The following is a 27,266-nucleotide window of genomic DNA, read 5'->3' as shown; positions in this document are numbered from 1 at the left end:
TCGTTCCTCAACAATCTCTGTTTGAATGATTGGTGGTTTCGGAGGAAAAATTAATGGTTCAGGACCTATGAATCGTCCCTGAATATTCTCCGGATTCTCAATTGTGAGGTCGGGTTCAAAAAATGGATTATCGGAAATTTGAACTGGAGTACTTGGTTGACTGGATGACAATTCTAAAGAAAAACAACGGCGACAATATTTGCTAGATGTCTTGATCTGGTTACAGGTGGTGAACGTACAAAAGGTGGTGAACGTCTTGCTCGGTGCATTCACTGAATATCCTATTAATTTTTAAAAGGAAAGAAAAATTATATAAGTTATCCAATTAATAGACTTTTCTAATTTTGCCCACGTTTCGAATAGCCAAAAGATGCAGCAGAGGGGCAGGATTCGTTTGGTCTCAATATAATTGAGTACTGTTTGGCTCCAATAACCCGGTCCACGTACAAATCCAACTATTACTACGAACCATAAAATTTTGATGTCTATCAATTTAACCACTTAAATAAATTTTCGTAATTTTAAGAAATTTAGATAAGAAGTAGAGAAAATTCTAAGTCCTAAAAACTAGAATAGCGAGAAATAAGAAAGAAAAAAAGCGCGTCGAAAAAGGTCGAAAAAGAAAAGAAAAAGAGCGACTTATAAAATTTTAAAAACACTCGACTAACCCAACCTTATTACTATCACTAACTTAAAATTAAAATTGCAAATTGAGATTACTAATTGGAGTGATAATTGATACATAGGTAAAAGGCGTCGAAAAATAAAAATAAGAAAGTAGCGCGTCGAAACTTAAAAAGGAACTAAAAACTAAAAACTAAAAATTAAAAGTTGCGTCTAAAAATATTAAAGCTTACAAGTAAAACTATATCCCAAATGGCAATAACTTAAAAAGAAACTAAAACTTAAAAAGGCGTCGCAAAATTCTAAAGCACCTAAATCTTAGTCTAAAGAAAAAGCACTTAAGGGATTTTACGGCAAAGCCTAAAATTCTAGATATAAAAATAACTATGGCAAAAATTATATCTTAAAACTAAATACGAGCAAAAAATACAAAATTACGCTAAAACAATTAAAAAGATACAAAATATAAAAATATATTAAAAGTTGTAAAAAATTACAATTTTTATAAAAATATTATTTTTATATTATTTATTTTATAAAACTATTAATTTTATAAACTAATTAAACTAATTAAACTAAATAATACAAATTAAATATAAAAACTAAAACTAAATAATAAAAAAATACAACCCTAATTAGGGTTTTAAGTTAAATAATAATAATTATTATCCGTAATAAATGCTGATTTCAGTCAATTCTGGCGTGTCTGCAGAGCTCATGCGATCGCATGAGTTCTAAGTTACCCGGCCATGCGATCGCATGGGATAGGGTTTCGGGCCAGACACTGGGCTGCTACAGTACTTGGACTCGAGTGTTTTTTTTTTTTTTTTTTTCTGTTTTGCTGTTTTAATAAAAAATTATGTAATATATTTATATAAATTAAATAAAACTTATTTTTTTATAAAATAAAGATAAAGAAAATTTTTATCTAACTTACAAACTCTTAAAAATATTTATATTTTGGTTTTTCTTTTTATATTTTTGAATATTTAAAACGTATTTTTACAAAAGTGTATTTTTTTATAAAAGTAAACTAAAAATAAAAATCTTTTTTTTTTAGCGTTGCGCTTCCGGCTTTTAAGCTAGATTTCGATCCCCGGAAGCGGCGCCAAAAATACTTGATGTTATGCGAGGTGTATATGAAATAGCTTATATTTTACTATGAAAAACTATTAAATACGATACAATTTTACACAAGATATTTATTTATTTATAGAATGGATATACTTAAACCTTGCTACAACACTTATAGGCAGTGTACCTAATCGTACAGTAGTGTAGTTTTTAGTAAGTCCGGTTCGTTCCACAGGGAAAAATCTTTAAACAAAGCTTAACGCTATATTAGTTTTATTTTATAAAAATACAAATATATATATAAGTAATATTATTATTATAAAGGGGGGTTTTTACCGTTTAATGACCGGTTTGTCTATTTTAAAAACTTAAGTCGCAGTTAAAACCATGATGAACCCATTTGTTACTGTTAAACCGAAACAACATAGAAACCTACAACAACCTCTTTATCTGTCTCAAACTCTCAAAACACAATTCGTTACTCGATCAAACCGTATGATTATTTTCATCTCTTATTCATTCTCATCTTATATCATCATAAATCAGAAAGTTATTATGATAGAAAAACTTATTCATGTAACTACTGTTCGTTTAGTTTTCATTGAGTAAAATTCAAATATTTCAATTATATATGCATATATACACATACACATTAGATAGATATAAATCAACCATCTTCTCGTCCCTTGAATCGTGTTCTTGATTAACCAACTATCACCACAGGCACTAGCACCACCATGAACACCACTAGGATCCACCACCGATGCCATTTTTCTATTTTAATCACTACTACAGTCATTTACTATTTCTGTTTAATCGAATCACCACCACCAAAACTCTACTTGATGTTATGCGAGGTGTATATGAAATAGCTTATATTTTACTATGAAAAACTATTAAATACGATACAATTTTACACAAGATATTTATTTATTTATAGAATGGATATACTTAAACCTTGCTACAACACTTATAGGCAGTGTACCTAATCGTACAGTAGTGTAGTTTTTAGTAAGTCCGGTTCGTTCCATAGGGAAAAATCTTTAAACAAAGCTTAACGCTATATTAGTTTTATTTTATAAAAATACAAATATATATATAAGTAATATTATTATTATAAATGGGGGTTTTTATCGTTTAATGACCGGTTTGTCGATTTTAAAAACTTAAGTCGCAGTTAAAACCAAATGTAAAATATTAAAAATAAATACAAGACTTAATTTAAAGCGTAAAATAAATAACGATAATGAAATTGCAATAAATAAAAGTGCGATAAAATAAAATTGCGATAATTAAAAAGTACGATAATTAAAAGTGCAATTAAATACAATAACAATAAATAAAAGTACGATAATTAGAAGTGCAATTAAATATAAAATAAAGGAAATTAAATATGAAATAAAAGAATTATGCTTATTTAAACTTCCGTAATCATGATGTTTGACGTGTTGATTTTAGTTTTATGCCCATGGGTTAATTGTCCTTTGTCCTGGATTATTTAATATGTCCGTCTGGTTTTTGTCCATAACAGTCCATCAGTCATAAATATAAAGTGCGAGTGTCCTCGTCAAATTATCCTTATACCCGAAGTTAAATATTCCAACTAATTGGGGACTTAAACTGTAACAAGATTTTAATACTTTGTTTAATAATTACACCAGGTTATCGACTGCGTGTAACCCAAGGTTTTAATACTTTGTTATCAATTATGCCAAGTGTCCTTGTACATAATTTCACCCCTGTTTTAATAATTCTAGTGACTATTAATCCATTCCCTTGTCCGGTTAAATGAACGATTATTCGTACATATAAATACCCCGCCCATCGTGTCCGATCGAGTGTATATGGTTATTTATAGGGACGTCCAATTGTAAATCTTTATATTAAAATTAACAAATTATCATTTAGTTAAACAAATATAAAGCCCATTAATAGCCCATAGTCTAATTTCCACAAATGTCGTTCTTTTGTCCAAACCCCAATTATGGTACAAAGCCCAATTACCCAATTTTAATATTTTTAGCCCAACATCATGATTACTTCGGATTAAATAAGCATAATAATAACTTAGCTACGAGACATTAAATTAAAAAGGTTGAACATAATTTACAATGATTAAAAATAGCGTAGCGTTACACGGACAGAATTTCGACTTACACCCTTACAACATTCGTTAACATACCCTTATTATTAGAATTAAAATTAAAATTAAAATTAAAATTATAATATATATATATATATATATATATATATATATATATATATATATATATATATATATATATATATATATATATATATATATATATATATATATATATATATATATGTTTACGAGATAGAGAGAAAGATATGGATATATGGTACACCAGAGCTCGTGTTTTATAGGCCTTGTAAACTGAAAAAGTTGGCCATGCGATCGCATGGCTTTTGTGCCTCCAGGCCATGCGATCGCATGGTAGTAGGTGACAGCTCAAAATTCTTGTTTTCTTGTTTGTCGACGTTTTAATTAAATAAATATAATATATAAATAATTATAAGAATTATTTAAATATTATATTATATTTATGTGCATAGTTGACTTGTAATTTTTAGTCCGTTGCGTCGAGCGTTGAGAGTTAACTCTGGTCCCGGTTCCGGATTTTCGAACGTCCTCGCGTACAATTTAATATCTTGTACTTTGCGTTTTGAATCTTGTACTCTTGTAATTTCGAGACGTTTCTTATCAATAATTGGAACCTCTTTGATTGTATTTTGTACTTTTGAGCTTTTTGGTCGTTTGCGTCTTCAATTCGTCGAATCTGTCTTTTGTCTTCACTTTTTATTATTTAAACAAATATCACTTGTAAATAGGACAATTGCAACTAAAAGCTTGTCTTTCTTGAGGAATAATGCTATGAAATATATGTTCATTTTTAGGATTATCACTACTGCTACACCGCTATTATTACCTCGTTTCTATTTCTGTTTGATCGAAAACCACCACTCATTCATATTAAACTGCAGCTATTTTCTGTTCTGTTCGAAGACCACACAACCTGAACAACAATACCATCTCCTACTCGTCCCTTCTTCCCTTGAACAAGATCAAGAACCTCAACGTAATTTGCTGCAATTTATTCGTTGCCTTCTATTCTGTTCCAATCGTAAACCATAAAGAACACCAATGAAAAACCCAATTGTTACTGCTCTCCTATTCATAAACCGTCACCATGAAACCTGCAACTTGTCAATGTTAACAAACGAACAACAACCAAGACATCATCACATATTACGGCTGTGTTATTTCTTCCTTCTAACAGCTTCTTCTTTTAATTCTATTTGACCTGCAACTAAACCAAAACACATCGAATTAAAAACTGTGTACGAAGGCTGATGCCATCTGTTATTTTTTTTTTTCTGTTTCTGATCGATTCAAATACATCACACCACCTGCTGTCTACTTTTCGTGTTCGATGAACAATCACCTTGCTGTTGTTTGATATGATCGAACCAACTTGCTGTGTCTGCTGCTTATTGGAGGACGGCTTCTTTTCTTTTTATGGCCGACAATCACTAATCAGAGATAATACCACTTAATTTTATTAAAGGTATAAAATAATGATTGAGATAAAAGTGACGGCTTTAATTCTGTTACGTGCAAACTGAAATCATTCAATTCCTTTTTGGGCCGTATCCCTTTGTTTATTATTTGGGCTTAGACATTTCCGTTGGGCTATTAGATTAGTATCGGGCTTTTTGATCATTTGGACTATTGGTGGATTAAATCTTTAGCCCGTACATATTTAAGGTGTAATTAGAATTAGATATTGATTAAGTAATGATAAGATGATGATAGTTATGATATACGTACGATGAAGATAAGTAACAAGGATAGAGGATAATGATTATGGTAATAAAGTTGATGCGAGAAAGAATGTTATGATTCATGGTGATGATGTGATTAAACAAAGTAAATGGTATTACGATGATGATGATGACTATGATATCATGATAATAGAAATGATTATGGTATAAGAATGATGATGATATTAGATCATGATAATGATAATGAAATGATAAGTGTTTGATGAAGATGAACTAGTTAATCATGGTGGTTAATACCAAAACAAATTGTTGGTTCATTGGTTTAAAGGTGTTAACGGGAGGTCGCGGGTTCAAACCCGAACTTGGGCATTTTTTTAAGGAATACTTCTTTGAGGTAGTTTACTTATTATTATTATTATTATTATTATTATTATTATTATTATTATTATTATTATTATTATTATTATTATTATTATTATTATTATTGTTATTGCTAATATTATTATCATCCTTAAAAATATGATTTTTTATCATTTATAAAAGTATGATTATTAGTATTATGATTATCATTATATTATTATCATAAGTGTTATTATTGTAATTATTATCATCATTAATATTAATATTAAATTTTTTATTACTATTATTATTATAAGCATTATTAATATTAGTATTATCAATTAGGTTATTATTAGTAGTATCATTAGGATTAAAACCATTATCATTAATATTAAAAATTATTATAGTTATTATTATTATTATTATTATTAGTATTATTATCAAAACTATTAATATCGGTACCATTACTAAATCTAATTATTTTTAGTATCATTATTATCATAAAAAGATACAAATTTTTATCTATTATTATTAATATTATTTTATGAAATAAATAGCTATATAAGAATATATTTAATACATATCACATAACAACATTAATATTTTCATAATTAATACTAATTATTTACCTAAAGTATATAAAATAAATATAGCTAATTTAGTTATTAATGAGACATACAAGTTACTAAAATAACAATTACTAATAATACATAAACTTGTCCGATTACGATTATATGTTTTAATATATATATATATATATATATATATATATATATATATATATATATATATATATATATATATATATATATATATATATATATATAATTGATATAGGTTCGTGAATCTGAGGCCAACCTTGCATTGTTCAGTATCGTCGTATGCATATTTTTACTACAAAATATCGTACTGTGAGTTTCATTTGCTCCCCTTTTAAATGCTTTTGCAATATATATTTTTGGGACTGAGAATACATGCGATGCTTTTATAAATGTTTTACGAAATAGACACAAGTAATCGAAACTACATTCTATGGTTGGATTATCGAATCGAATATCACCCCTTTTAGCTTGGTAGCCTAAGAATTAGGGAACAAACACCCTAATTGACGCGAATCCTAAAGGTAGATCTACGGGCACTAACTCCCCCCATACTGGAAAATGGTATGCTTTAGTACTTCGAGTTTATATTATACAGATGAATTTTTGTTTTGGGGATATTCTATATGCATGATGTTAATGTCGGTTACCAGGTGTTCAATCCATATGAATGATTTTTAAACACTTGCGAGTGTATGATTATTGAATGAAGGAAATCTTGTGGTATATTAAAATTATGGAAATGATTGATTACGATAAACCTATGAACTCACCAACCTTTTGGTTGACACTTTAAAGCATGTTTATTCTCAGGTTTGAAAGAAATCTTCCGCTGTGCATTTGCTCATTTTAGAGATATTACTTGGAGTCATTCATGGCATATTTCAAAAGACGTTGCATTCGAGTCGTTGAGTTCATCAAGATTATTATTAAGTCAATTATAGTTGGATATATTATGAAATGGTATGCATGCCGTCAACTTTTGATGAAATGAAAGTTTGTCTTTTAAAAACGAGTGCAATGTTTGTAAAATGTATCATATAGAGGGCAAGTACCTCGCGATGTAACCAAATGTAATGTATTCGTCCAGATGGATTGGGACGGGTCCCTTCAAATGGTGTATTACTCTCAGTTTCAAACTTAAAAACTCAGATGGTTGATACAAGTGTCTAAAAAAATTCATGTATTTATTTGGCGAGTGGCTTGAGATAGATTACCTACTCGGCTAGATTTTTCGACTTGTGGAATGGAAATTAAAGATATCGGTTGTGTGGTGTGCGACCAGCGTATGGAATCTTTGAACCATATTTTATTTGAGTGTGTGCTAGCTCGGGAGATATTTTTGCTATGTATGTTTATGTATTTTAATTAATGATAGTAGTATGTTTTTGAAAGTTCTCTGATTCTGATGTAATAACACAATACAACAACAACAACAACAACAACAACAACAACAACAATACCTAATTCCACTAAAGTGGAGTATGGGGGAGGTTAGATGTAGACAGTCTTTCCTCTACCCTAGAGTAAAAGGGAAGTCATTCCTCCACTCACGGATACCTATCGGTCCGCGAGTAGAAGAAGTCGTCCCTCCCTATACTAGAGGGCATAGAGGCTGCTTCCTAAGGACCTCCGGCCAGAAGAACCATGAAATTCGTTAAGTGAAGTAACTAAATGCAAGTAAAGTAGATAAAATAGAAACCTTACCATGGAAAATGTAAAGATAAATATAGCATGTAACAAAGTAAAGTAATAGAACATATAGGTGAAATATGTGAGTGTCAAATATGCAAGTATAACAAGCCATGTATGTATAATATGTAGTGACCCGAACTTTTCCATGTTTATATATATTAATTGATATTGATATTTACATGATTAAATGTTTCCAACATGTTAAGCAATCTAACTTGTTAATACTTGATTAATTGAAATATGTTTCATATAGACAATTGACCACCCAAGTTGACCGGTGATTCACGAACGTTAAAACTTGTAAAAACTATATGATGACATATATATGGATATATATATATAGTTAACATGATACTATGATAAGTAAACATATCATTAAGTATATTAACAATGAACTACATATGTAAAAATAAGACTACTAACTTAATGATTTTTAAACGAGTCATATATGTAACGATTATCGTTGTAAAGACATTTAATGTATATATATCATATTAAGAGATATTCATACATGATAATATCATGATAATATAATAATTTAAAATCTCATTTGATATTATAAACATTGGGTTAACAACATTTAACAAGATCGTTAACCTAAAGGTTTCAAAACAACACTTACATGTAACGACTAACGATGACTTAACGACTCAGTTAAAATGTATATACATGTAGTGTTTTAATATGTATTTATACACTTTTGAAAGACTTCAATACACTTATCAAAATACTTCTAATTAACAAAAATGCTTACAATTACATCCTCGTTCAGTTTCATCAACAATTCTACTCGTATGCACCCGTATTCGTACTCGTACAATACACAGCTTTTAGATGTATGTACTATTGGTATATACACTCCAATGATCAGCTCTTAGTAGCCCATGTGAGTCACCTAACACATGTGGGAACCATCATTTGGCAACTAGCATGAAATATCTCATAAAATTACAAAAAATATGAGTAATCATTCATGACTTATTTACATGAAAACAAAATTACATATCCTTTATATCTAATCCATACACCAACGACCAAAAACACCTACAAACACTTTCATTCTTCAATTTTATTCATCTAATTGATCTCTCTCAAGTTCTATCTTCAAGTTCTAAGTGTTCTTCATATATTCTACAAGTTCTAGTTACATAAAATCAAGAATACTTTCAAGTTTGCTAGCTCACTTCCAATCTTGTAAGGTGATCATCCAACCTCAAGAAATCTTTGTTTCTTACAGTAGGTTATCATTCTAATACAAGGTAATAATCATATTCAAACTTTGGTTCAATTTCTATAACTATAACAATCTTATTTCAAGTGATGATCTTACTTGAACTTGTTTTCGTGTCATGATTCTGCTTCAAGAACTTCGAGCCATCCAAGGATCAGTTGAAGCTAGATCCATTTTTCTCTTTTCCAGTAGGTTTATCCAAGGAACTTAAGGTAGTAATGATGTTCATAACATCATTCGATTCATATATATAAAGCTATCTTATTCGAAGGTTTAAACTTGTAATCACTAGAACATAGTTTAGTTAATTCTAAACTTGTTCGCAAACAAAAGTTAATCCTTCTAACTTGACTTTTAAAATCAACTAAACACATGTTCTATATCTATATGATATGCTAACTTAATGATTTAAAACCTGGAAACACGAAAAACACCGTAAAACCGGATTTACGCCGTCGTAGTAACACCGCGGGCTGTTTTGGGTTAGTTAATTAAAAACTATGATAAACTTTGATTTAAAAGTTGTTATTCTGAGAAAATGATTTTTATTATGAACATGAAACTATATCCAAAAATTATGGTTAAACTCAAAGTGGAAGTATGTTTTCTAAAATGGTCATCTAGACGTCGTTCTTTCGACTGAAATGACTACCTTTACAAAAACGACTTGTAACTTATTTTTCCGACTATAAACCTATACTTTTTCTGTTTAGATTCATAAAATAGAGTTCAATATGAAACCATAGCAATTTTATTCACTCAAAACGGATTTAAAATGAAGAAGTTATGGGTAAAACAAGATTGGATAATTTTTCTCATTTTAGCTACGTGAAAATTGGTAACAAATCTATTCCAACCATAACTTAATCAACTTGTATTGTATATTATGTAATCTTGAGATACCATAGACACGTATACAATGTTTTGACCTATCATGTCGACACATCTATATATATTTCGGAACAACCATAGACACTCTATATGTGAATGTTGGAGTTAGCTATACAGGGTTGAGGTTGATTCCAAAATATGTATAGTTTGAGTTGTGATCAATACTGAGATACGTATACACTGGGTCGTGGATTGATTCAAGATAATATTTATCGATTTATTTCTGTACATCTAACTGTGGACAACTAGTTGTAGGTTACTAACGAGGACAGCTGACTTAATAAACTTAAAACATCAAAATATATTAAAAGTGTTGTAAATATATTTTGAACATACTTTGATATATATGTATATATTGTTATAGGTTCGTGAATCAACCAGTGGCCAAGTCTTACTTCCCGACGAAGTAAAAATCTGTGAAAGTGAGTTATAGTCCCACTTTTAAAATCTAATATTTTTGGGATGAGAATACATGCAGGTTTTATAAATGATTTACAAAATAGACACAAGTACGTGAAACTACATTCTATGGTTGAATTATCGAAATCGAATATGCCCCTTTTTATTAAGTCTGGTAATCTAAGAATTAGGGAACAGACACCCTAATTGACGCGAATCCTAAAGATAGATCTATTGGGCCCAACAAGCCCCATTCAAAGTACCGGATGCTTTAGTACTTCGAAATTTATATCATATCCGAAGGGTGTCCCGGAATGATGGGGATATTCTTATATATGCATCTTGTTAATGTCGGTTACCAGGTGTTCACCATATGAATGATTTTTATCTCTATGTATGGGATGTGTATTGAAATATGAAATCTTGTGGTCTATTATTATGATTTGATATATATAGGTTAAACCTATAACTCACCAACATTTTTGTTGCCGTTTTAAGCATGTTTATTCTCAGGTGATTATTAAGAGCTTCCGCTGTCGCATACTTAAATAAGGACGAGATTTGAAGTCCATGCTTGTATGATATTGTGAAAAAAAAAAACTGCATTCAAGAAACTTATTTTGTTGTAACATATTTGTATTGTAAACCATTATGTAATGGTCGTGTGTAAAAAGGATATTTTAGATTATCATTATTTGATAATCTACGTAAAGCTTTTTAAACCTTTATTGATGAAATAAAGGTTATGGTTTGTTTTAAAATGAATGCAGTCTTTGAAAAACGTCTCATATAGAGGTCAAAACCTCGCAACGAAATCAATTAATATGGAACGTTTTTAATCAATAAGAACGGGACATTTCATAATATGTGTATGTAAACAAGTAGGTGTGAAGCATGTAGGTATAATATGCAGTATAAAACATGTAAGTATACTATGTAAGCATAAAGACATGTAACATGTAAATACGTGTAATTTAATGCGATATAATGTAATGCAAAACATGTACCGGTATAGTGCACTAAGGCATGTAAATAAGTATAATGTAATGCACACAACATGTTGGGATATGCTACAATAAGTATAAGTATAGTATGTGAAAAAAAAAATATGGTAATACAAACATATATGAAGCAAAAAAGCAAGTTGGCAAAAAGTCATACGATAGAAATATATAAAACTAAAAAATAAATAAATAAGAATAAAAAATAAAAAATATATACAACCTAGTCATGAATCCTAATTCTACTCCTCCACAAAATTCTATCAGAAGTCATGTCCTCGGTCAATAAAAGCTCCTTCATGTCAAGCTTCAGTCTATCCTCCAACCTACGTGTAGGTCTACCTCTTCTCCTTACGCCACCAACCGTGAGGGCTTCCACTCTCCTGACGGGGGTGCTGTGGGTGGCCGCCTCCTTACATGATCAAACCATCTAAGTCGTCTTTCTCTCATCTTGTTGACGATATTCTCAACTTTTAAGTTCTCCCTAAAAATCCCATTAGGTATCATGTCTAACATTGTCTTACCACACGTCCACCTAAGCATTCTCATTTCTGCCACTTCCATCCTCCTCTCTTGGGCCTTCGTCATTGGCCAACACTCCGATCCGTACAACATGGCCGGTCTAATCGCTACCTTGAAGAATTTCCCCTTCAATTTAAGGGGTATCTTCTTGTCGCACAAAATCCCTTTCGCAGCTCTCCACTTCAACCATCATACCCTTATACGGTGAGACACATCCTCATCTATCCTTCCCGATTTGTGTAACATTGATCCTAAGTATCTAAAAGAATCCTGTGGATGTAAGACCTGATCCCCAATACGAATATCCACTGTATCATTGTGATCTTCGATCCTCCCGTAGTCACATCTAAGATACTCCAATTTAAGTCTACTAATCCGAAGTCCATTTTGTTCCAGGGCATTCCTTCATTGCTCCAGCCTTCTGTTTAGCTCATCCTGGGATTCCGATACTAAAACAATATCATCGGCAAAAATCAAGCACCAAGGGATACTCCTTGTATCCTTTGAGATAACTCGTCTAAGACTAAAGCGAAAAAATAAGGCTAAGAGCAGATCCTTGATGTAAACCTACTTCTACTGGGAAATACTCTGTGTATCCTAATGTCGTCCGAACGCGAGTTTTCGCCCCCTGGTACATGTCCATAATAGCTCTTATACACCTACTTGGGATACCTCTACCATTAAGGATCTTCCAAATCAACTTCTCTGATGCTGTTAGTATTCCCGTAATTGCAAGTAGTGGTGCAGGAACTGTCGAATACTTCTCTGAGGTTTTCTCTGAGACAAATGCTTCTGCAGCTCTTGCTGCTGGCATTTTCCACAGGAAAGAGGTAATTGGTCAAATCTGAGTAATTTTGTGTGTCAAAATGGGTTGGGTCGGGTCGGGTCGGCCTGCCAACATGTGCTTATACTTTTATATCAATAGTTTATATAAGTAGTTGGAGATTAAATATCACCCAACACAAGCTGAGATAGTAGTTAATAAAAAAAAATTTGTCTTCCAAAAATATTGTGCGATAAAGTAGTTGGTATACCATATGGACATTTATGTAATTTACTCAAGAAAACGATACAATACAAAATACCCATTAAAAAGTTGCTCGCAACCCGTTTGCCCTAAACAAAACACCGTCTCCTTCTGCATAACGCAAAATCAAACAGATTATACTCCTGTAGAAATCCAGAATTCAGCTTCCTGCATAACTTAATAATGGGTAAAAAGAAGAACAATGAAAGCAATCAACAACAACAACCACAACAAGATGAACAACAACAACGGAATGAAGGTAAATTCTTATTAGGCAAACCTAAGTTCAAAAAGCTCGAAAACGGCCGTTACAAATGCGTCCAAACCGGCCACGAATTGCCCGCAGATGCTCGTGAATCGTATGCACAAACCAAACACTGCCGCCTCGGACTCATCGATTCCGCTTTGGCTCGTAATAAACCACCTCTCAATATGTTCAATCAAGACCCCCTTTGCCGGTATATTTACTTTCCCCAATTTTGTTCAATCAATTTAGGGTTTACTCAATAGCTTGATATATTACTGCATTTTGTTATTTTGATGTGTATGGCTGCTTTATGTTAATTTGCAACTTGCAAGCTAACAGTATACTTTTTAAATAATATTAGGGTTTACTCGAAGAGTGTAAACTGTAAAATTGAACTATATTTGAGTAGGTATTCAGCAAAGTATAGATCTATGTGTGGCAAAAATTGAATTTTGCACTTCTTTTCAGGAGAGATGAATAAGTATTTACCTCACATTAAAAAAAGTTTGCTCTTTGAATGTGATTATAATGTGTGCTGATTTATGTTTGGTGTACGGCAGGTCTAAGTTAATTTGCAAGCTAACAGGGCATACAGTGAATAAAAGTGAGGAGCATATATGGAAGCATATCACTGGAAAACGTTTCCTCACCATGCTAGGTTTGTGTTTTTATATGGTTTCAATTATATTTTTCTGCAAATCCTTATCGAATGATTGTTTATTGTTTTATGTTTGTTATGTGACTAGTTGACTACTTCTCTGTTTGTTTATCAGATGATTGAAATTTACAAAAAAATCGAACTTAGGTATTAAGAAGGTTATTGATGATGCTTGTTTGAAGTGGTTTGTGTGTTTATGATATTAAGGCATGAAATTAAGTTAGGGTTTTTCTTAACGTAAACCAATACGTTAAAAATCAAGAGGGAGTATGCTTATGCATGTGTCATAATCCCTTTATCCACTACTAGAATTTCCGTATTTTTGTTTTACCAATAACTCATAACAGGAACATAAATGTTTCAGCTATGTAACTTTTATCTTTAGAAAAATCTGTGTGCCACATATAAAGTATGAACGCTATTGTTAAAACAGAGAAACAGGAAGCTGAAAAGGAAGCATCAAATGGTTTGATGGAAGAAGAAGGCGAGCAGAAACCAGAAAAAGCTTCAACGAGTGAAGGAGATGGGTTGAAGAAGAAGAAGAAGAAGAAGAAGAAGGAGAAGAAGGAGAAGAAGAAGAAGAAGGTCATGGAGAATGATGTCAGTAAGATCATTTCGGAAGTTAGGGATCCTGAAGAAAAGGATAGTGACTCGGAGGAAGAAGATTTCTGGATGCCTCCAGAAGGTGAGCGTTGGGACTTTGATAATGGGAAAGATCGTTGGGGTTCTGATTTAGACGCTGATCCGGAAGATGATGATGACGATGATGCAATCGAAGCAGGTATGTTCCATACAGTAAGCTTGTAGTGTATGGCTTTTTGTGTTATCGTGTAATTAAAAGTAAAGTTGTCCAAAGTTTTGCTAGTCTTATTCTTTTGACACAGAGGGAGACATGGGAAAATGGTCGGGCTGGGTAATATTTTGAACTGGGTTTTTTTTGTGTGTGTTAAAATGGGTCGGGCTGGGTAACATTGCATGTAATGCTGCACAATATATTTTAAAGTAGTTTAAGAATATTATGCTGTGCTAACTGTACTTGTATTTAGATGTTAACGTTGAAGAGAGCAATGACACAAAAGAGCTTTCTAAAAGGTACATGTTTGCTTCCTTCTACCTGTTTTCATACCTTTTGAGTTTTGACACGTTCTGATATGAAATGTGGTTTTGATACTGTATAGGACAAAGAGAATGTCCATTGAACTCGAACCAATTGACTCAGCATCAAAGAAGAAGAAAAAGACCCAATCCACATGATATATGAGTTATTTTTGAAATGTTGCAATACTATGTAGCACTTGAGTTTGCTTGTTAAAGTTTTAGAATCTTTTGTTATTGATTTTTGGATGAATTTTATCGTTTGTTAACAACTGGTCAATATTCATATTCTATGGGGAAATGCATAATCTTATGGTAATCATCAGAAGTTTCTTGATCACGTTCAATTTTAAAGTATCTAAACTTATATTTTCATACCTATTTAGACCACTTGTATCGAGCCTTACCAACGTTGTTGGTTTATCATGTGGCAAAAAAGCAACGGGTAATTTATCCGCAGTGTCTGTGATATCTCAGACGACATTTTTTAACAGTTGTGTTAGTTTTTTGTGTTAAATATTTGGTATGGTAATGTGGTAAAGTCTGATTGAAAATTCGGTAGGAAAAAATAAATTAATAATAATAAATATATATTTATTAAATTAAGAAATTCTGTGATTGGTTGTTGACAAAACTCACGGATATAAAATAATCCGTCACTTTTTTGACCGACAGATGGTCACCGCGTATTTTTTCGTGACTTTCCGCCAGCTTCGCCACATGTACTGAAGGAGCCAAACCGACGCACTTTAGTCATGGTCTTAGGAGGCATTGGTTGGAATCTAACACCAAAAGTAACGGGGTGTTGCTTTTAATATATTAATTTTATATTAATTTAAAAATATTATATTTATTCTTTTTTAATAATCACAAAATTATACGTTAGCACATTTATCAAATACTCATATCTCACACCAAAAAATCACACTACTACTACTGAACACAGAAACCCGCACATCCTAGTCATAAAAAAAGTACAAAAAGCATCTCACACCATCAATCCACGCTCTCTACCATTACAAATAATTTTAGCGTTGTTAGTTTTACTTTCCTTTTTGAACTATTTATTAAACTTCATTTGTGCTTTCAGACCGTCTAAGCAGACAACCGTATTAAACGAAAATCGAAAAGAAACTAAACCAAATTAGTATTTGATTTTCAATTTGGTAAACTAATCCGAATTTGGTTTCTGGTTCAGTTTTGATTTTGATTAAAGTGAAAATTAAATTCAACTAATATTATACTCCGTAATTTATAACATATGGTATATACAAATCATAAATTGTTTAAAATTAAAATTTTACTATTAATTTGGTTACGTTATACATAATAATAGTAGCCATGTATGTTTAATGACTAAATTGCCCAATGTCTACAGTAACATTATTGATGTCGTCAGTTACTTTGTTATTTTGTGATTTTTTTTTAAAAAAAAATTTCCAACTAATTATTTGACCCAACGAAGTGGGGTGGGTCTATTTCTACTTGTACATATTTTCATCGTTTTTTTTTTTCTTTCAAAATTAAACAAGAAAACTTTTTACCTCAAAATTCAAACATGTGTCCGCTAAAGGCTATCATGTTGTATTTATTGCTTTTTTTATGGACATCAGTTTTGGATCACTCAGGTGGACTTAACCACCTACGCGTTCATCTTCCATAGCTGCATAACCCGCTTTCAACTACTGTCCTGGAGAAAACCCGGACCAATCCGAGGGCGACCTGAGTGGATACTTCAGGTCACAAATAATATTGAGTGCAATGTTGCAGTCCAGCAGAGTTGGACTCCTAATCTCTCGCTAAAATAAGCATGACACTAGAAGCACGCTTATGTTGCTTCAACGAAAAATGCCTAACTTACTTGCTGACTATTATCTATTTATTTACTGGCTGACTTAATAGCTGCTTTAAAAACTTGTGTTGGTGGTAAGCCATTATCAATTACCATGGCTCCTTCCTAACTGAATTAACCCTTGCTTTTAAATTGTTTTGGTTTTTGAATTGAAATTCGATTTTACTTTCAAAAATCTCAAACTGAACGAGCAAATTAAAAACTAAGGGGCGTTTGATTCAAGGATTTCAATTCCTAGGATTTGAAATCCCATGTGATTTGAAATCACACAGGATTTGAAATCCTGAGATTTGAAATCCTATCTTCTATTTGGTTCAAGGTTTTCAAATCTCAGAATTTGTAATGTGAACCCAAAACGGAACGCGATCGCAAACGCAAACCCGAAATTGAAACGTGAATCCAAAACAGGAATGCGACCGTGATACGCGAACCTGAAACCGAAATGTGAACCCGAAATCGAAACGCGAACCCGATACTCGAACCCGAAACGCGAACCCGAATCGCGTATCCGAAATGTGAACCCGAAACGTGAACCCGAAATGGAACCCAAAACGCGAACACGTAATGCGAACCCGAAACGCGAGCCCGAAACGCGAACCCAAAACGCAAACCCGGAATGCGGACCCGAAAAGCGAACCCGAAACGTTAACGCGAAATGTAAATCGTAAACGTAAAATCTTAGAACATGGGATTTCAAATCCCTCATATATATAAAGGATTTTCAAATCCTTCGTGTATAGGATTTTATGAGATTTGAAATGCAAATCCCTCCAAACAAATCCTCCAACTAAATATGAGATTTCATGTGATTTGAAATGCAAATCCTTTCAAAAACCACTAAATTCAAGGAACCAAACACCCGCTAAACGGATTTCCGGAGAAAGTCAAAAGGCTATAATTTTTTTAAAAAAAAGTCAAAAGGCTATAAAATAAAATTTATTTCTTCAAAGGCACATGCTTTAATCCGTTTCTGCGCTGTAGATTCTGAAAGTCGACTAGATGCATATCGTGTATGCCGACGTGTCATTTCTGGGCAAGTCCCCTACTCAACATCCACCTAACTAAATATCATTTCCTATTTTCCCCTAACCAAATATATTGTTAAATCAAAGACGTCCCCTGCTTTCCTATAACAAATAATTAAAAATTAAAAATTAGAATTAGAATTAGAATAAAAATTAAAGTCTAAATTGGAATCGGAATCGGAATCGGTATCGGTGTCCTCCATTTATGCTCTTACATCCGGCGTGAATCACATATTTTATATATAATATTATCATCAATCAGGTTTATCTCTGTTTAATTACTTGAATATGCTTAATTAACTCGCGTTTGTTGCTTAGTACCAAACTTCGTTGATCTAGTTTGACCATAATTTTTTAGGTTAATATACCTTTTTATGTGGATTGTGCCATTGTGGTAACAACAACTTACAATCAGGTGGCGTGTGTTGATATACTTCTATATATTCTACCTTCATGTAGAAGATTGTCTGATTTGTTTTATGTAACTCAATTATTTGGTATCTGTTTCACGAAATATATATAATATAAATATAAATGTCATATAATTACGGAGTAATATAAATATAATTATTCACGTATATAAGTGACTTAGCTGGTAATTTAACGTCCATTAAGCTTCTCATAACTGCCTTATTAGGTTCCAGAAAGTGTCTAATGATATCTATAATTTTACTATATATATAGTAAAATAAAATATTATAGTGTTTCATTTAGTTTTCAGTTGTTTGCGTTTGAATAATCAGAGTTCGCTTTGCAGAAAGTTATTACAGAGGAAGATTGATTAGTTCGGAAGTGTGTCGATAAATTGATCTGGTTGAATAGGATTAAATGGGTGCTAATACTTCAAGGGAAGAGGATGAGAGTTATAACTCTCCATCCTATCAACCAACTTCGTCTTCTTCCAGAAATCAGTATGGAAATAATCCTCAACCATCTTATTCGTATCCGTCACAGTATGAACAAAATTACCCGACCCAATACGAGCAGAATTATCCGGTTCAGGAGGCTTACCCAGCATATCCACCAGGACACCATCCTGCACCTGAAGCTGTACCTCCACCCCCGGTTTCGACTCCAGCTCCGGCTCCAGTGTACGGAGGTCCACCCCATAGACCTCAGAATAAGTTTGATAGGAGGTATTCAACGATTGCTGATAGTTACAATTCGTTAGAACAGGTATCTACATTCTGATTTTATTAATTTGCACGTGCTTAGAATATGAAATTATAGAAAGTTTATAGTTGTTTAAACGGGGTCTTTATTTGCTATGCAGGTGACTGAGGCACTCGCACGTGCAGGGCTCGAGTCCTCTAACCTTATTCTTGGTATTGACTTCACCAAGAGTAATGAGTGGACTGGTAAATTATTACCCTTGGTGCAATTTTGTTTACCTTTACTGAAGCTGAACATGCTAATTATACTTTTGCTGTATAGGTTCACGGTCCTTTAACAGAAAAAGTTTGCATCATATTGGAGATGGCATGAATCCTTATCAAATGGCGATATCTATTATCGGGAAAACCTTAGCAGCTTTTGATGAAGATAACTTGATCCCCTGCTATGGATTTGGAGATGGTATGGTTTTGTGATATAGTGTTCAGTTTATATTATGTTAGTTAAAAAATACGGATTTGGAAATATGTTATAACATTTGCAACTGACAGCATCCACCCATGATCAAGACGTCTTCAGTTTTTATCCAGAAGAGAGATGTTGTAATGGATTCGAAGAAGTATTGAATAGGTATAGGGAGATGTTACCCCATCTAAAGCTTGCAGGTGTTAAAATCTTCTCTACCATTTTCATCATTCCTTAATACTAATTCGTTTTACTCAGTATAATTTTACGATCCATCATATTTAATGTATATAGCTTTTTGGGTGAATACTCATCTGTCATGCTTGCACAGGCCCGACCTCATTCGCACCAATCATTGAAAAAGCTATGACAATCGTTGAAGAAAGTGGGGGACAATATCATGTGCTGGTTATCATTGCTGATGGGCAGGTATAAATTCTTTTGGTTCATATAAATACCTTCTGTTTAAATATGAGCTAAACAATTTTTTGATCCCCTAACAGACACACGCACACACTGCCTGGCCTTCATAATGTCCACTTTTCTTAGTTATATCTTTCTAGGAGTACTTACATGGAGAACTCATTATATTTCTAATTATATAGGTAACAAGAAGTGTGGATACTGAACGTGGTCGGTTGAGTCCACAAGAACAGAAAACTGTAGATGCCATAGTTGAAGCAAGGTGATCGTCTAAAACCTTTTATGAAGTAAATAAATGCAGAGTAATTTTTGTTTCAACCTGAAGTGTAGTACTTTTTTTTTTTTTTTTTTTTTTTTTTACAGTAAGCTTCCACTATCAATTGTATTAGTTGGGGTTGGTGATGGACCCTGGGACACTATGAAGGAGTTTGATGATTACATTCCTTCTCGCAGCTTTGACAATTTCCAGGTAAACTATCTTGCTTATTTTATATAGGTGTCTATGTCGACCCATTAGGTAAAAGGTAAAAGATAGAAGGTTTTCCCTGTTCGGGCTACCCGGGAGGGCGAGTAATCCGACCCCATACTCTAATGTACGCAGCCCAGCAGGATTACTATCTGGCTGTTTCCAACCCATCCCTGGCCGCCACTAAATATTCGTCATAGACGGGATTCGACCCATTAGGTTTGTCTTAAATTTCATATGGGTCAAATTTTTTATATTAAACTAAAATGGCAACATGTCAAATAGGTTGCATATCACGAAAGTGTAACAATCTTCAACGTAGTTTTATTCGAAATTCATAAAGTAATAGTAAAAGTTTATTGTTTTCGTAGTCATATCTCATACGAGTTGAATTTTATTTTAAACATGATGCAATTATGGTTTCAATTTGTACAAATAAGATGTACCATTTAATGACTCCATCTTACACCTCTAATTATCAACCCATGGGTGTTAATAATGTTTTAATTGTGAGATACTTCTCGCTTTAGTTCTGTTCTCATGTAATTTCTTTTTCCGTATTTTATGTAAAAAGTTTGTGAATTTCACGGAAATCATGAAGAAGAATGTGCCCCCAATCCGAAAGGAGACTGAATTTGCTCTTGCAGCATTGATGGAAATTCCTACTCAATATAAAGCAACAATCGAACTCAATATACTAGGGTATTTTATTTTATTTGATTGGCTCTTGCATAATTTTAAATTCTTCCGACACATTTTAGCCTCAAAAATTCAAATTGTTTTTGACTGTCTTCATTCTGACATTATACTTTTTTCTGTTTAAATTAACAGTAGTCGCAAAGGAATTTCTCCAAAGAGGGTTGCCCTTCCTCCGCCGGTTCACGTTGCACCGTCTTTTAGCAGCTCAAAACCGTCATACTCAGCTGGATTTCATGACCCAAACACTCCTGTTACTGCTGTTCCTTATTATGCTCCAACCAATGTAGAGCGCACGGCACCACCTGTCCCAGTTTCTACTTATGAAAATCAGGTGTGTTTAATTTTGTCTGATAGCGTTTAGCTGTATTCCGTTAACGTTTTTCAAGTTCATCGTAATGAGAAGTGACTAATGCTAAGTTTTTATATCTACCCTCACAGCTTTGCCCCATCTGTCTAACTAACCCAAAGGATATGGCTTTTGGCTGTGGACATCAGGTACACTCCATTATTTTGTTCAATACTGATAGGTGACTACATGGGCATATTTGGCAAATGGGTTAAAACATCTGAAAAAGTTTAAGCATGTCAAAATGTGTCGGGTCAGGTTGACCGACTACCATTTATTATCTTTCGATTTTCTAATACTTATTTGCTATTATAATGGTCCAAAATAATTTATTTTAATGTAACAGGTGATTCCAAAGTCTAATCTCATAAACCCATTTGTCTGTTCCTCTTTTTAGCAATTATTTTTATATTATCACTTCGACCCATTAGCTCTGTGATAAAGTCCAACTCAGCTCAGTTTACACAAACGGGTTGAAATTGAAACAAACATTGAATCTGTAATAATGTTGTCCGCTTGTACGGATGGCTGGACCTTTTTATAACACCGTATGCTATTCTGCAGACTTGTTGTGACTGTGGTCAACCTCTCAAGTTATGCCCGATCTGTCGGAGTAAAATCGAAACCAGAATAAAGCTGTATTAGGTTGATTCCTCTTTACTCAAAGAAATTTTTCTTGCTAAAAGCTCAACTTCTTACGAGATTACTGGTTTACCTCGTTCTGATGTTCTTATTATTTGTTTATTACTGTCCATCCTTGAATTCCGATTCTGGATCTGTAAATGAAAGGTACACTCGTCATAGGATGTGAATTAATTCATGTGTTCAGGTTTTAATGTATATTTGTATTGTATGTATATTTATTATATACTCCGTATATTATATATTATATTAGTGGTCTCATTAGTGGTGGTGGTGGTGTGTCATGTTGAAAGTTTCCAGCCTACAATCTAGAAGCTCACCTTCTAGATGTTCAAAGTAGCCTTCTTTGAACACCATGTAGAAGAAGCAAAGATGAACACGATGACTGCCGCCCACCATCTCCGTTCACACCATTCCACCGCCATAGAATTTTTACTATAAATAGAGGTGCAAACCTCAGTTGTAAATTATCCTAAATCACTCAGAGAAGTGTAATCACAACCTAGAGAGTGTGTGTGAGAGTGTGTGTGAGTTTGAGAGTTTTTTTGTGAGAGTTTTGTAATACTCTGTAAATCTATTCTTGTGAGTAATAGAGTTGTTTTTCTCTCAAATTTATATCTCCCAACGTCCAGGCGATCCCCTCTTCCTAACAAGTGGTATCAGAGCTTGGTTAGAGACGTTGGTTGAGTTTTTGGGTCTTCTGAAGTTTTCTCAAAATTCAATTTTGAGTGTACCATTGGATTCATCTCGTCGAACCGAATCCAATGCAAAAAACGGCGACTTAAACGGAGTTATAACGAGCCCAGAAAACGCGGTCAAAGTTTGGTCAACTAGCCGGAGAAGACGACCGGTGCCGGAATTTTCGCCGGAGAAGACGATCACTGTAGCAGTTGGCGGCACTGTATCAAGTCACTGTAGCAGTACTGTAGCGGTACTGTAGCAATTCTGAAATTTTACAATTTGGTCCCTGAAATTTTCAGAATTTCATTTTTGGTCTCTGAAGTTTATAAAAATTATAATTTTACCCCGTAAGTGGAATTTAAGCCGCGAAGTGTCTATTCCACCATTTTCAACCGTTCCGGACGTAACGGTGATCTCTGTTTTCTACAATTCAACCCCGTTTGTGTTGAAAAATTATTTGTAAGGTGATAATGTCCACAGAAGAGTCAACATCATCTTCCGGAGCTATGATTATGCTCACAGCCACAAACTACACGCTGTGGAAACCTCGAATGGAAGATCTCCTCAGCTGTAAGGATTTGTTTGATCCTATTGAATTGAAGGGTATAAACCCTGATTCTGCCAAAGAGAAAGAGTGGAAGAAATCAAACCGAAAAACTATTGGTCAGATCCGTCAATGGATTGATCATAGTGTCTTCCACCATGTTGCACAAGAGACAGACGCATATGTCCTCTGAAAAAAGTTGGAGGACATGTATCAGGCCAAGACTGCTCGGAATAAAGCCCTGCTGATGAGGCGTTTAGTCAACATGAAGCTCAAAAGTGGAACTTCAGTTGCCGAGCATACCAGTGAGTTCCAGAGCTTGGTCAACCAGTTATCTTCTGTAGAGATGCCGCTTGGCGATGAAGTTCAGGCGCTACTGCTTGTAGTGACCCGAACTTTTCCATGTTTATATATATTAATTGAGATTGATATTTACATGATTAAATGTTTCCAACATGTTAAGCAATCAAACTTGTTAAGACTTGATTAATTGAAATATGTTTCATATAGACAATTGACCACCCAAGTTGACCGGCGATTCACGAACGTTAAAACTTGTAAAAACGACATGACGATATATATATGGATATACATATGGTTAACATGAGATTATGATAAGTAAGTATCTCCATAAGTATATTAACAATGAGTTATATACATATAAACAAGACTACTAACTTAAGGATTTCGAAACGAGACATATATGTAACGATTATCGTTGTAACGACATTTAAATGTATATATATCATATTAAGATATATTAATATATCATAATATCATGATAATATAATAATTTAACATCTCATTAGATATAATAAACAATGGGTTAACAACATTAATTGAGATCGTTAACTTAAAGGTTTCAAAACAACACTTACATGTAACGACTAACGATGACTTAACGACTCAATTAAAATGTATATACATGTAGTGTATTTAGATGTATTAAAATACTTTTGGAAGACTTCAAGACATATATCAAAACACTCATACTTAACGAAAATGGTTACAGTTACTTTCCCATTCTTTTCTTTCATCAAGAATTCTAGTCGTATTTTTACCCGTATTATACACAGCTTCAAAACGTACTTACTATGGGTATATACCAATAGAAACTAGCATGAGATTCCACTCTTGATTATGTCATGTATGACTAATCAATTTTAACTTCTACCATGAGCTAGTCAACTAACTAGAACTCCTTTTAACCCCACTCACCACTCACCAATTACCACTCATCATTTACTCCATTTCACTTCCAATTCTCTTTCTAATTCTCTCTCAACACACCCACACTATTATGAACGTATTTTTCCAGTAGTTAATCATCATCTTCATCAAAAATCACTTCAAGAATCAAGCTATAATCATCATAGGAAGAACACTTCAAGAACACTTCAAAAATCCCTTCAAGTTTACTAATTTACTTCCAAGCTTTCTAATCCATTCCAAGTAATCATCTAAGATCAAGAAACCTTTGTTATATACAGTAGGTTATCTTTCTTATTTAAGGTAATATTCATATTCAAACTTTGATTCAATTTCTATAACTATAAACTATCTTAATTCGAGTAAAAATCTTACTTGAACTTGTTTTTGTGTCATGATCCTACTTCAAGAACTTTCAAGTCATCCAAGATCCTTTGAAGCTAGATCATTTCTTGTCACTTCCAGTAGGTTTACCTACTAAACTTGAGGTAGTAATGATGTTCATAACATCATTCGATTCATATATATAAAACTATCTTATTCGAAGGTTTAAACTCATAATCACTAGAACATAGTTTAGTTAATTCTAAACTTGTTCGCAAACAAAAGTTAATCCTTCTAACTTGACTTTTAAAAATTAACTAAACACATGTTCTATATCTATATGATATGCTAACTTAATGATTTAAAACCTGAAAACACGAAAAACACCGTAAAACCGGATTTACGCCGTCGTAGCAACACCGCGGGCTGTTTTGGGTTAGTAAATTAAAAACTATGGTAAACTTTGATTTAAAAGTTGTTATTCTGAGAAAATGATTTTTATTATGAACATGAAACTATATCCAAAAATTATGGTTAAACTCAAAGTGGAAGTATGTTTTCTAAAATGGTCATCTAGACGTCGTTCTTTCGACTGAAATGACTACCTTTACAAAAACGACTTGTAACTTATTTTTCCGACTATAAACCTATACTTTTTCTGTTTAGATTCATAAAATAGAGTTCAATATGAAACCATAGCAATTTGATTCACTCAAAACGGATTTAAAATGAAGAAGTTATGGGTAAAACAAGATTGGATAATTTTTCGCATTTTAGCTACGTGAAAATTGGTAACAAATCTATTCCAACCATAACTTAATCAACTTGTATTGTATATTATGTAATCTTGAGATACCATAGACACGTATACAATGTTTCGACCTATCATGTCGACACATCTATATATATTTCGGAACAACCATAGACACTCTATATGTGAATGTTGGAGTTAGCTATACAGGGTTGAGGTTGATTCCAAAATATATATAGTTTGAGTTGTGATCAATACTGAGATACGTGTACACTGGGTCGTGGATTGATTCAAGATAATATTTATCGATTTATTTCTGTACATCTAACTGTGGACAACTAGTTGTAGGTTACTAACGAGGACAGCTGACTTAATAAACTTAAAACATCAAAATATATTAAAAGTGTTGTAAATATATTTTGAACATACTTTAATATACATGTATATATGTATATATTGTTATAGGTTCGTGAATCAACAGTGGCCAAGTCTTACTTCTCGACGAAGTAAAAATCTGTGAAAGTGAGTTATAGTCCCACTTTTAAAATCTAATATTTTTGGGATGAGAATACATGCAGGTTTTATAAATGATTTACAAAATAGACACAAGTACGTGAAACTACATTCTATGGTTGAATTATCGAAATCGAATATGCCCCTTTTTATTAAGTCTGGTAATCTAAGAATTAGGGAACAGACACCCTAATTGACGCGAATCCTAAAGATAGATCTATTGGGCCCAACAAGCCCCATCCAAAGTACCGGATGCTTTAGTACTTCGAAATTTATATCATATCCGAAGGGTGTCCCGGAATGATGGGGATATTCTTAAATATGCATCTTGTTAATGTCGGTTACCAGGTGTTCACCATATGAATGATTTTTATCTCTATGTATGGGATGTGTATTGAAATATGAAATCTTGTGGTCTATGATTATGATTTGATATATATAGGTTAAACCTATAACTCACCAACATTTTTGTTGACGTTTTAAGCATGTTTATTCTCAGGTGATTATTAAGAGCTTCCGCTGTCGCATACTTAAATAAGGACGAGATTTGGAGTCCATGCTTGTATGATATTGTGTAAAAACTGCATTCAAAAAACTTATTTTGTTGTAACATATTTGTATTGTAAACCATTATGTAATGGTCGTGTCTAAACAGGATATTTTAGATTATCATTATTTGATAATCTACGTAAAGCTTTTTAAACCTTTATTGATGAAATAAAGGTTATGGTTTGTTTAAAAATGAATGCAGTCTTTGAAAAACGTCTCATATAGAGGTCAAAACCTCGCAACGAAATCAATTAATATGGAACGTTTTTAATCAATAAGAACGAGACATTTCAGTTGGTATCAGAGCCAGGTTCTTAGAGAACCAGAATTTTGCATTAGTGTGTCTTATCGAGTTTGTTAGGATGCATTAGTGAGTCTGGACTTCGACCGTGTTTACTTGAAAAATGATTGCTTAACAAATTTTGTTGGAAACTATATATTTTTAACATGTGAAT

At 32.8% G+C, this 27,266-nt stretch overlaps 2 protein-coding genes across 2 annotated transcripts; both read left to right on the top strand.

Annotated features, from left to right (window-relative positions):
* Window positions 1-13,315: 13,315 nt before the first annotated feature.
* On the top strand, window positions 13,316-15,516 carry LOC139896276 (uncharacterized). The gene is made up of 5 exons (XM_071878875.1): window positions 13,316-13,667; window positions 14,017-14,114; window positions 14,548-14,895; window positions 15,161-15,206; window positions 15,293-15,516. Exons 1-5 carry the CDS (start codon window positions 13,393-13,395, stop codon window positions 15,366-15,368), a joined length of 843 nt encoding a protein of 280 aa, XP_071734976.1. The 5' UTR covers window positions 13,316-13,392; the 3' UTR covers window positions 15,369-15,516.
* A 2,684-nt stretch (window positions 15,517-18,200) lies between these two features.
* LOC139896275 (E3 ubiquitin-protein ligase RGLG2-like) lies at window positions 18,201-22,487 on the top strand. Its single transcript, XM_071878874.1, has 12 exons — window positions 18,201-18,348; window positions 18,844-19,262; window positions 19,360-19,444; window positions 19,521-19,661; window positions 19,751-19,864; window positions 19,996-20,093; window positions 20,270-20,349; window positions 20,451-20,556; window positions 21,128-21,255; window positions 21,385-21,583; window positions 21,691-21,747; window positions 22,163-22,487. The coding sequence occupies exons 2-12, from the start codon at window positions 18,915-18,917 to the stop codon at window positions 22,241-22,243; spliced, it is 1,437 nt and encodes a 478-aa protein (XP_071734975.1). The 5' UTR covers window positions 18,201-18,348; window positions 18,844-18,914; the 3' UTR covers window positions 22,244-22,487.
* Window positions 22,488-27,266: the final 4,779 nt, after the last annotated feature.

Source organism: Rutidosis leptorrhynchoides, chromosome 3 (genome assembly GCF_046630445.1).
Source record: "Rutidosis leptorrhynchoides isolate AG116_Rl617_1_P2 chromosome 3, CSIRO_AGI_Rlap_v1, whole genome shotgun sequence".
Lineage (NCBI taxonomy): Eukaryota > Viridiplantae > Streptophyta > Magnoliopsida > Asterales > Asteraceae > Rutidosis > Rutidosis leptorrhynchoides.
Note: the sequence above shows the minus strand (reverse complement) of the source record. Positions and strands in the feature narration are given on the sequence as shown.